This window comes from Nematostella vectensis, chromosome 13 (genome assembly GCF_932526225.1).
Source record: "Nematostella vectensis chromosome 13, jaNemVect1.1, whole genome shotgun sequence".
In the NCBI taxonomy this organism is placed as follows: domain Eukaryota; kingdom Metazoa; phylum Cnidaria; class Anthozoa; order Actiniaria; family Edwardsiidae; genus Nematostella; species Nematostella vectensis.
The window spans coordinates 6,112,336-6,125,006 of record NC_064046.1 but is presented as its reverse complement, the minus strand read 5'-3'; the positions used below and the strand labels follow the sequence as shown (position 1 = coordinate 6,125,006).

General features: G+C 40.8%; 2 protein-coding genes across 2 annotated transcripts; both read right to left on the bottom strand.

Annotated features, from left to right (window-relative positions):
* Nucleotides 1–220: 220 nt before the first annotated feature.
* LOC5518011 lies at nt 221–7,638 on the bottom strand. The gene is made up of 5 exons (XM_048721046.1): nt 7,449–7,638; nt 4,944–5,119; nt 3,879–4,061; nt 2,335–2,484; nt 221–895 (listed from the first exon to the last, which is right to left on the bottom strand). Exons 2-5 carry the CDS (start codon nt 5,058–5,060, stop codon nt 794–796), a joined length of 552 nt encoding a protein of 183 aa, XP_048577003.1. The 5' UTR covers nt 5,061–5,119; nt 7,449–7,638; the 3' UTR covers nt 221–793.
* Nucleotides 7,639–8,651: 1,013 nt separating this feature from the next.
* LOC5518061 lies at nt 8,652–11,218 on the bottom strand. The gene is made up of 4 exons (XM_048720625.1): nt 11,126–11,218; nt 10,359–10,559; nt 9,783–9,932; nt 8,652–9,528 (listed from the first exon to the last, which is right to left on the bottom strand). The coding sequence occupies exons 1-4, from the start codon at nt 11,201–11,203 to the stop codon at nt 9,457–9,459; spliced, it is 501 nt and encodes a 166-aa protein (XP_048576582.1). The 5' UTR covers nt 11,204–11,218; the 3' UTR covers nt 8,652–9,456.
* Between the last annotated feature and the right edge of the window lie 1,453 nt (nt 11,219–12,671).

Genomic DNA, 12,671 nt, shown 5'->3' with positions numbered 1-12,671 from the left:
ATACATTCCAATTACTATGATTGAAACTGGCCCTTGCTTATTGCTTTCGTTCAAAAACTATTTTTCCATGTAATGAACATAAAACCTAACAGAGTATATATATGTTGTATGTATGTAATAGCGGCGTGCATTGGTTAAGGGGGGGTGGGGAGGGGTCTCTAAACAAGCTACTAAATATATAGGACAACAATGGCAAAGATAATGAGGGTGAGATAGAATCTAATGACAATACAGAAATACTTTAATAAATCTCCGCAACAGTACATGCCAGGCTATGCTAAGGTTCCTATAACGCCCTATATAATTTATGCTGGATAGGCTACAATATGTGTTTTTTGTTTCGTTATTAGCGGGGTGTCCGTATTAGCGAGGTGTCACCTAGGACTATACGCATTAACAGGGTGTCCATATTAGCGAGGTGTCTATTCCTGATCTCGCAGTCACATCTATATACATTGACCTACTTAAAAAAACGTTGTCTTTCAACCGCAATGCATGATTGGATCAATCACACGATAATCATTAACGACCGCTAATGCTTGGTTCTGGCATCACTGGAGTTCATTTGTAACTTTCATCTTTGCAAATCACTAGTACCCATACCATACGCGCCTTTCGTTCTTATAACTGCCATTTGCAGAACGGTTTTTTAATTAGGTGTGTATATGTATAAACTCCCTGTTATTACAGGTATCTCTAGCCATGCGAAACCTTCACGTGAATAGCTTCTTCAATAAGCTTAGTCATGGGATACCACACATGTACAACTTTCTATCTATGGGCGTCGTGACGTCTATTCCTGGTAGGACCGACGTCGCCTTCTCTCGCGAAAAAACTTGACAAGATGCACGATGATGTCGATGATAAAGAGCAGTACGGCGATGAAAGCGAGGATCTGGGAAAATAAAATTATAAACTTTAAAATCTGTTTGCAGAAGGTTTTCCAACGGATACAAACAAACAAGACGCGACACGGTTAAGTGAACTAACAGAAAGAAAGAAAAAAATAGGAAGGTAGTGAAAACTGAAAAATGTGCATAGAAAGAAATTTTGTTTTGCTTTGAATACTTTTGGTAAGTAGGATACCGTATTTACCCGCGTATAATGCGCACTTTTTTTACTCCAAAAATTACCTCGAAAAACGGGGCGCGTATTATACGCGGAACACATTGTTTTCAGTATGGTAAAATGCGAAAACCAATGTGTTCCGCGGCGATCCCATTGTAGGTCACAAAATTGCTTAAAATAACGTAGTAAAAGGTGTTCCAAACGAGGAGAATCTTAAATTTTCTCTACATGTGTTTTGTAAGAAAATAAGCCCAAAAACTCGCCATAAAAACCGCAATTATTTTAAAATGCTTCCTTCGCGATTTTCTTTTTGTCCGCCATGTTGGAATTTACTCGACCCAGTAATTCTGCACCTCGTCCAAAATGGCGGAAATCGCCGTGAACGAACACAAGCTCGCATTTCGATGTTCCATGTGAAAATACAAATGTTCAGCGATGAGAATAACAGCTTTACAGTTGTGCTAAGATGCGCTGCTTTTGCCTAAGAGGTCCAAAGTGATTATCACCTTCAAGTTCAGATGTAGAAAAGCATTCACCGTACTTTTATAAATATTGTAATTTTATACGTAATTTTATAAAATGAATTGTGAATCGGAGCAGATAATTTCCTTGTTATTTTTAATTTTTTTCTGGAAATTGAGCTAAAAAATCGGGATGCGTATTATACGCGGGTTTTCGAAAGAAATTTTGAAAAAGTCCTTGAACATTGGGGTGCGGATTATCACTTCCATTACTATAACGTACCCAGACACCCGTAAAATATAGCACCAACTCCAAAACGTCAGAAATGCGAACTAAACATCACCAGACCCGGATACTCATGAATTCCTCCAAGGCATAGACAACCTTCAAAAGCGCATCCAAGTAATGTAATAGAATTGACTCTTTTGTCAAAATATCAACTTTGATTCCTGACCAATTCGTGAACAAATGCTTAATCAAAAGTACCCAGGACAGTAAGTAATTCGGCTTCCTTAGCTGTGCTTCAGGCTTTTGTTTTGCATGAGATGTAGGCAGGTTTTGTGTCTTTCTATGTTTCTGGCTCTGGGGATTCATGATCTATAACAGATTTTTCGAGAAGTAGTTATTTTGCCAGTGTGTTTAGTGCGCAGTTCGAGTTTTCTCTTGTAACTCCTAAATAAGGCGTTTACTGACAGTTGTGATTGATGGTGCGATCACGATGTCCCGACGCTCGTGAAACATGGTTATTCCTATACATTTCCGTTTAGAATTCCGGCCTAGTTTACATTAAGATCTCTCGCTCACCACAGCAGCGACCAGGTGGTCCAGAGTGAACTTGATCTCAGTAGAGAAGACATCTTTCCACTCTAGATTCTGGTGTTTGACGGCCTCGTGACCCATCAGCCCCGCAGCAGCGATGAGAAACACGCCCATGATAAAACTAGTGAACACAATCTGTAACACGTAAACACATGGTATAAGGACCAGGAACACGCCCATGATAAAACCAAGAACTCAATCTATAATACGTAGACACATGGTATAAGGACAAGGAACACGCTCATAACAAAACATATGGTATAAGGACCAGGAACACGCCCATAACAAAACATATGGTATAAGGACCAGGAACAAGCCCATAACAAAACATATGGTATAAGGACCAGAAACACGCCCATGACAAAACATATGGTATAAGGACCAGAAACACACCCATAACAAAACATATGGTATAAGGACCAGAATCACGCCCATGACAAAACATATGGTATAAGGACCAGGAACACGCCCATAACAAAACATATGGTATAAGGACCAGGAACACGCCCATAACAAAACATATGGTATAAGGACCAGAAACACGCCCATGACAAAACATATGGTATAAGGACCAGAAACACACCCATAACAAAACATATGGTATAAGGACCAGAATCACGCCCATGACAAAACATATGGTATAAGGACCAGGGACACGCCCATAACAAAACATATGGTATAAAGACCAGGAACACGTCCATAACAAAACACATGGTATAAGGACCAGGAACACGCCCATGATAAAACCAGGAACTCAATCTGTAATACGTAGAAACATGGTATAAGGACCAGGAACACGCTCATAACAAAACATATGGTATAAGGACCAGGAACACGCCCATGACAAAACATATGGTGTAAGGACCAGGAACACGCCCATGATAAAAACATATGGTAAAAGGACCAAAAACACGCCCATGATAAAATCTGTAACACGTTAACATGATATATAAGGACCAGAGACACGCCCATAACAAAACATATGGTATAAGGGCCAGAAACACGCCCATGACAAAACATATGGTATAAGGACCAGGAACACGCCACCCATAACAAAACATATGGCATAAGGACCAGAAACACGCCCATAACAAAACATATGGTATACGGACCAGGAACACGCCCATAACAAAACATATGGTATAAGGACCAAAAACACGCCCATGACAAAAAAAATGGTATAAGGACCAGGAACACGCTCATAACAAAACATATGGTATAAGAACCAGAAACCCGCCCATAACAAAACATGTGGTATAAGGACCAGGAACACGCCCATGACAAAACATATGGTATAAGGACCAGAAACACACCCATAACAAAAAATATGGTATAAGGACTAGAAACACGCCCATGACAAAACATGGTATAAGGACCAGGAACACGCCCATGACAAAACATATGGTATAAGGACCAGGAACACGCCCATAATAATACATATGGTATAAGGACCTGGAACACACCAATGGTGGGTCCACCAACTGTTGTATTTGAGCCGCAAAAGGTCATGTTCACGCATGCGTACTCACGCAAAGGTTCCAGTCGTATCCCGGCAGCCTTCGCTCCAGCGTGAAAAGCATCATGACGAAAAATGCGAGGACGATGATCCAATCAAGGACGACCACGACATGGAAGAAGACAAGTTCCGCCGGGTAGCTGACCCAGTGGTTATCATAGGTGATCATACAACCCATCGCGGTTATCAGGAAAAGCTAAGGAAATAAGACAATTGATTGTTAAACTTGACAATACAAAGCTAGGGAAACAAGACAAGTGGTTATAAGAGGTGATCATACAGCCCGTCGGAGCTATCAGGAAAAGCTAGCGAAACGAGCTAATTGGTTGTCATATGGGCATGTGCGCGAAAGGGGGCATTCATCTCACACTGTTGCTCGTTATCAGGTAGTAAGTGGTTAAAAAGGGGATATAAATAGAAGAAGTTAAAAAAGAGGCACTGTCTTCTTTTCATTAGAACTCATAATCGTCACCTGGGGAGCAAGCACCAAGCCCCCTTGGATCTGAAACGTATTCAACTTTTCAATCTCAGTAACACCCTACCTTCCACAGGAAACCCGCACATGGTTATGCTAGCGAAAAGGGGCACAGATATCAAAACTGTTCAAAGGGTCAAAATGTCAAAATATAATCGGTTCTTTCTGTTGTACTCATTGCAGAGTAAAACTACAAAACACAAACGGCCGCTAAACGCGATAAGTAGAACGACAAAAGGCGTAAAACAGAAGGGTTGGATGTGTTTACCATGTCAACAAAATAAATCTCTTGGGTCGATGTAAACTCTATCAGAAGTAAAACGTGCATATAAAAAAACGCGTTTATTCACTCGCGAAAAAACACGACAGATTATCACATGTGGGACACACTATACTAATATCGCAAATACAAACTAATAGTGTGTAGTAGCAAAAGGGACCGCGCTCTCGAGATACCTTTTCTAGCATTCACAAGTCGTGTTATTACCAGTTATGGCGCAATTGACGAAACAAAAAGCATACATGTTCAGGCGAGATACTACCAGTGGACATAACTGAGTTAATCTAGCAGGCATAAGCAAGGGATAAATGTGTTCTACTTACGAATTCTAGAATCTTCAACACGGCCGGGATGGACAGCAGATAATCAACGTTCACATACACGACGGTCTCGCTCTGGTCGCCCATGTCGTTGTTGTTGCCTGAGTTGCGTTTTGCCATCGCTGCCTTCTAGCTTCAAATCCTCGCGCTCCGATGTGTAAGGTCTCCGGGTCTGTTTGCTGAAGAAACAGTAAACTTAAGATCGATAAACGCTCCGCTGTCAGAGACGCTTATTCTAGACTCGTATGATGTTACGGAAGTGTGTAAATGTGTGATGGGCTGGGTCTTGGGGGGGAGGTGGGAGCGTGAGAAATTGCTCCTGTATTTCTTTCTTGTGTTTCTCAATAGTGATGCAAGAAATCAAGTTTCCCATAGTGACCACTTACATGGTTAATTCTAGTTTGATTTTGTATAGCATAGATTTGGATTGTATCGGTACAATTGACACTTTAAGCATTATTCCCCACTCCCTAATGTCTGCATTCTCACAGCGATGACAGACATAAGCGAGATAGCGTTATCTGCTCTACGAAAAATCCTTGTAATGACAGAAATCTATAGCGTTGCAGGTTATGAAAACGGTGTCACGCAACACGGTTATGTAACGCGACGTAACTCAGTCATAAAATCTAAAAACTTAGATGGTTGTATAGCATTCCTCAAAAATCTTACTGTGTATTTACACCAAATCTCAAACGATTTCATTATACAGTTAAAATCTCTTGAAGGACACCGTCGGTAGTGAAAGAAAAAGTGTTCGTGATGTCTTTGGAGAAACCGGGGGATCTCCAACACAGATAGGGTGATGCTCTTTTTACGAGTAACGTGTTTGACACGGTTTTTTTTTCTTTTGTATTGGAAATTTGTCAAAAAGCTATTATGTCCATTTCTAAAGAAATTTCGAGACAAATACAACTGGTTAAAGCTCTCTTTCAGGAGAGAGAAAAATAAAAAGGGGTGAAATCTTTTGTTATAGAATTGCGTCTGTAAGTAAGAGCAGGACACCTAGAGTTTAACGAAATTACAGCAGGCTTGTCCCCCATGCTGGATGGTCAAGCGGCTATAGGACTTTTCGGTCATTTTGCAGGATTCTGGAGGGGGGTCTAGATTAACCGCTCGCATTGACAAGGAGGGGGATCACAATAAATGTTTGTGTGTGTCTCTTGCGTTACGGTGAAATTTATTGCTGAAAGCTAAAGGAAAACCAATCAGCTTACCAGGGCCGTAGCAGGGGGTGGGGCACTGGGGCACGCCCCCCCCCCCCCCCCCCTCCTCAATATATATAGAAAATATATACGGAAATGACCAGTAGGGGCGTCGCTGTGCCCCCCCCCCCCCCCCCCCCAATATTTTCTTAGTGTTTCTCTATTGTGCCCACCAATCTTTCGAGGCCTGCTACGGCTATGCTTACGAAATCCGCATGGTGATAAAAACCTGTACGAAAATCAAAAATCGCTGAACGAAATTTATTCAGTGGTAAATCTGTGCGAAACCCATTCATGGTAAAATATCAGGTACGAAACCCATTCAGTGGTGAAATATTAGATACGAAAACCATTCAGTGGTAAAATATCAAGTACGAAACCCATTCAGTGGTAAAATATTTGGTACGAAACACATTCAGTGGTCAAATATCAGGTATGAAAGCCATTCAGTGGTAAAATATGTACGAAACCGATCAATGATAAGATTGGGCAAAAAAAACATACAGTGGCGAATTCTTTAGGAATACTAGTAGCGAAGCTTAAAAGACACTTTGACACCGGCGTTTGTTTTCCTTCGCAAGTTTAATAATCACAGCAATCACATGGAAAAAAATGATAACAACTCATATGGAGTTTTTTAACGTCTTTTCTTAATCGTCACTGTTATGATAATAAAGCAAGGTTCTTTTAAGTAGTTAAAACTACTAATATGACCAAGCCTCATGACGTTGTGAGCATATGTAGATATGTAGCTCGATGCTCGAGTAAAAACTCGAATAAAAACAAGGAGTTTTGGCAATATTATAATTACGAATGCACAGCACGCGTTATTAGCATTGGAGTATTGTTTGTGCTGTCTGGATTAATTTCGGAAGCTTTGGCTTCGCTTGTGAGCTTAACAGGCTGTTTTACAACGAATGTACAAAACTATAAAATAAATCGTTGTATATAATAATATTTATTGCTCTATCGGCTGACTCTACCAAACTTTGCAACTTTAAATTATAAATATATGCATGTTGAATTTTTCTCAAATGCAGATGCTGGTAGTTTGTCATCAATCAACTTTGAGTTGTAGGCCTTAATGAAATAAACCCAAACATTAAAGAATACAAATTTGCATCGAGTAAAATCCTACAAACTGCATTTTATGACTGGTATTTATAATCCCAGCTAGATAAAAATAAACGAAGTAACGTGTAATAATCATTTTAGTGTTTGCAAAACCTTGGAACTCAATATCGTTAAAAGGTTTCTATCTTTCGGTGAAGAGTCTTTACAGCGCTATTATTCGAGTTCTCACCTTTTTGTTTTGAGTGCTGTAGTTGGTTATACCAAACTGATTTCAGCTTGTAATTATCTTCCTTGACTCCAAAAAGACTTCACTCAAGCGTGTGATCGTGTGATACGAATACGAAATCGTACATTTTCGAGGATTTTGCATCTCATTTCGTCCCTATGTTTGCACTTGAGCGACAGACGAAAACAATGACGTCACCGCAGGCTACCCGCGTCATAATCTACCAGACGTTTTTCCCCCGGTTTTACAAAATATATTATCACCTTTCGGGATGTACAGTAATAGCGCCCATGGTCTCCCATGGGCGGTTAAAAAAATTTCATATTATAAACCAAAATAAATATCAATCCTATGGTTGTCCATCTAAAAATGTTTCTATCTATCGTAAAATAATGCTATATCAAGCTGCTGTGTGCGCTCTTAAATACGAGCGTTTTCATCACAGCGCGAGAATAATTTTTGCAGGGGCGCTAGATTATGGATAGCGCAAAATTTAAAATTTTGCACCTAAAACGTGAGTGGACAGCAAATCACTAATTTATCAACCTCTTAACACAACTGTCTTGTTTCCTGTGCAAAAATAGTTTTATACAAGCCGACTAAGGCTCAGAGATAAGCAATATTTTACAGAAGACTTATAATTAGTGACTGCTAGGGTGGCGGTGTTCTGATTATAATTGCAAATTTGAGCGAAAAACTTTCCCTTTTATAGCGGAACCTCGTGTATAAAACTTCTTTATTTTCATACTATACAATTATTACTATTGTATACATGCCACCACGAGCTATCAATAAAGAGATACCCGCCCTTAACTGATTTGTGTTATTAATGTAGAATAGAGATAAAATGTTTTATACCCGATTTGTATGTTAGAGTATAATTAAAAATTATTAACCGGCCCAGTTATTCCGTAGAACTTGACACGGTCACAGCAGTATCCGTCTTTATCAACATTGATGAGGGACATTACCTAAATTTAGTCTGGACCAGGAACCTTGCATTTGGTTTACCTTACCTAACCATACTCCTTTAAGGGATGGAGGAGAAGATGGTATGAAAGTGGAGGGGGGAGCCTTGTTAGGGCAGGGGGGGGGGGGGGGGGTGGAGTCATTTATCCAGACCTGGTCCAGCGAAAATCGAATTGCTGCCTGTTTTTTAGAGGAAGCGAATCCTGACAGATAGAACACGAGAGCTGACAAAAGAAGTATGACTTATCATTTAAAGGTTTATTTAAGTACTTATCATAGCTAATCACATGTGTTTCAAAGGTGTAGTTTACAGGCTAGGTACTTGCTTACTCCTAGAACATTGTTTATAACAGAAAAGAGATGTTTAAGAAAATTCTACTATTCTACTTCATTCTGTCTACAAGCCCTAACTATTATTCAAATCACCTATTTCTTTAACCCGGCGGGATTGAAGTCAGGATCGAATGAGTTTCACACGATAAAGTCAGACAATGCGGCTACCGGACGGAGCATTCTAAAAGGTTTGAGGTTTGTGGGGGAGAGGGGGTGAACTCTAGGGTCCACCTTATCAAGAATGGTCAAAGTGAGGGCATCCACCCCACCCCCCACAGTTCCTAACGCCGAGAGAGAGGTACAAGCAAAGGATCCCTTGAAATGTTAAGTGATAGGCAGGTTGCTATAACCTTTTTAAAATGCGCCTGTGTTAAATATACATTTTCATGGCTAAAATTTTATCAAAGTGCGCCGCCTTTCTCGTTCTACTATCCTGCTAAGATATTTTAATATTTAAAAAGAACCAATCATGACATGATTGCATCTATACTAGATCACTCAAGAGAAACAAAGCGATTTGCAATTAAATATCCTTAATTACATTTGCTTAGGTGGAAGATATCATCACGTTACAAATGTGTTACACTTAGGAGATCGCTTACAACTTAACATTTTCAAGCCTTTATGAAATCTGGCTCTTACTAGCTGCCTCTACCTATACTCTCGCCAGTGGTTGGCATTTTATGAATCGACGATTACTGTTCAGCGGTTACAGCAGTAAGACATATGCGTGGAGCACCATGTCGAGAATGTACAGAATACTGTTTAGGAAGGCGCAGGCCTGGGAAATTAAGGTCAAGAAGTCAGCGGTTTGGGGTAAAGCATGTGCAAAATCTCATGTAAAAAATGCAGAATTTGTATTGCCTTTGGAGAAAAACACCCAATTTATCATATAGGCAGCACATGCCTTTATAATACTAGCGATTTCCATGAAAATGACTGTACAACATAAGCATAACATTATGGTCGAGGTACTTTGTTTTCACATAGGCGTAAAACATACCGACTCAACCTTATGATGATTGATTGACTCACCATGGCAACGAGCATGTGATCCGTGTACCATTTCCAGTAATCCTTGCTGGTGTTGTACAAATCATTCTTCCAAAGCTTGTTCACGTAGTAGATCAAGAGCGCAGAGCTCACGGCGCATAACAGCGCAAGAACAAACGAGAGGCCGATATTCTGAAACGAGACCACGCGGTCAGAATCGGGTTATTTGTATTTTAGACCTCCTTGCTTCCACCCCATTTTTATTGAACGCTTTCCCCATGACCTCACGATTTCTCTCACCCTACCAGGGCCGTAGCAGGGATGGAGGTACTGAAGGTACGTGGCCCTCAAATAGCCACAGCTCTGCCTTCGTAAGTTAAACTCCAGCTTGGGATATTAATGGCCATCTTACATATCCTTGCCTTACTTTCCCTCCATGAATCTTACTTCGCACATACAACCACTTTGCAGACCCTCTATAAATTAGTCTGGCTTGTGATATGTGAGCCCATCCTTTCCCCTTACGTTCCCTCTGTAAACGGTACTCTTACCTGGCTCATTTGAAGACCTTTCCCGATCTTACCCTCTATAAATCGAACTCTCAATTTAGATACTTACGATCATCTCCATGACTCTGCGAGTGCAGAGCACCTTGTCGAGCTCTGTGAGAAAGACGACGAGGATGATAATAGAAGACAGGAATCCGAACAGACTTGTACCAAGGAACAGCATGTAACGCGTCTGGTACTCCCACGTATAGTTGTTACCAAACGCGCGGTGCGCTACCACGATACACGCACTCGCGAGACAGGTCGAGAGCTGAATACAAAGAGTTGCATTAGCGCGAGAGATAGAGGGAACACGATACACGCACTCGCGAGACAGGTCGAGAGCTGAATACAAAGAGTTGAATTAGGGCGCGAGAGAGTGGTAACACGATACACGCACTCGCGAGAAAGGTCGAACGCCGAATACAAAGAGTTGAATTAGCGCGCGAGAGAGTGGTAACACTATACATGCACTGGCGAGAAAGGTCGAGCGCTGAATACACAGAGTTGAATTAGCGCGCGAGAGAGTGGTAACACGATACACGCACTCGCGAGAAAGGTCGAGCGCCGAATACAAAGAGTTGAATTAGCGCGCGAGAGAGTGGTAACACGATACATGCACTCGCGAGAAAGTAACACTGTATGGCTTACGATGATGAAATACATTGAGAATGGATATAGACCAATCAGGGCGCGTGTTTTACAAGCTTTGTTGTATAAAGCCTGGTTTTCCATATAGTCGTAAGAGTCGCGAGGAATTATTTGCAAACGTCTGTTACTATCCTTACGACTGTTTCGAATATGAATGGAAAGCAGGCTTAACACCGTATGACTTACGATGATAATGTACTTGAGGATGGACCTAGGGCCGGTCAGACGGTACGGGGGAACCTCGTTCTTCTTGTCAAGATACATGGCGGCAGTGACTGATTTTCACTAAAATAACAAAAAAGGTTACATTGCGTCCCGTTAAACCATTGCGTAAGCAGCGCTTGCAGCAATGTTGTGTTTGAGTTTTTTACATCGGACAAGACAATGCCGATATTGACCAGTGTCGCCAACACTGACCCGTATCGCAGGCATTGTTAACGCAGCCTTATTTAAGGTCTATCATAAGACAAACGAACAGTGCTTGAGGCAACAAAGGCAACACTGTTCTGTTACTGAGGTGGGTATTGTTACAAGGTTTATTATAAGTTGATTCTTTCACATTCATTACTTCTAGACGGTTCGTTTCAGATATGTGTATTGTATAAATATGGCGTCCTTAACCGGGTAGACTGGGAATATAACAAGAATGGACGACAATATATTTTAGGGCAGAGGTGGATGCATAAACCCTCTCTGAAATACCCAAAAAAGGCATTTGGATAAACCAATAAATAGCATTATATCCACAGGGCCATGGCAGGGGTTGGGTTGGGGCACTGGGGGCACGTGCCCCCCCCCCCCCCCCCTTCCCCAATATTTTAAAAAATTATAAGGAAATTACCAGTATTGGCGTGGCTGTGCCCCCAATGTTTTCTTAAAGTTTCTGTACCGTGTCCCCCCCAATAATTCGAGGCCTGCTACGGCTAATTTGCGTAAAAAAGCTACAAAGAAATTGTGCAACCCCCTTCAGTATAATAACCAAAACCTAGATAGCCAGCCAGAAACATGCTGATGTTCACAGTCTTTAATGTGCACTTAGATTCGAAAAAAGCCACTGCGCTAATTTTGCGCACCCAAATGTCCACGCTTTGCCGTCCTACGTAAATCATACTTTCAGTTCAACGTTTCTGTAGGGAAATAACACATATATTGAGATTTTCAGTATACTTTGAGCTATGTAACATTATTTTCTTTTATAAGCCACTGTTTGCAATCAGCTTTTTTACATATGATTATTTTACCTTAAAACTGTTTTTCGTAGAGCTTGCATTTACACTAAAACCGGAGACAAAGTCAGCGACACCACACCATACTCCGGCGGGATGACATCGATTTTTTTATAAAATAGGTATCAACTTTTGTTACAAAACTCTATTCTGTTTCGTGCAATTATTTATTCGCTGCGCAATCAACCGGGATAAAATACTCGAATGATTCAAAACTCTTTTGTTCACACCATCAAAACATCAGCTTATCAGTATGCGATAATTATCCGTTATCTGGCCTCTGATTGGTTGAGCGCATTTTGAATGATTAAAAACTCTTTTGTCCACACCATCAAAACATCAGCTTATCAGTATGCGAAAATTATCCGTTATCTGGCCTCTGATTGGCTGAGCGCATTCGATTTCAATTGCATAGCATCTCGCTAAAAAAACTACAGCTTAGAGAGAGCGAAGATTATAAAACATACAGATAAATAACATACAGTTCACCTAAAGCGTTGTTACTA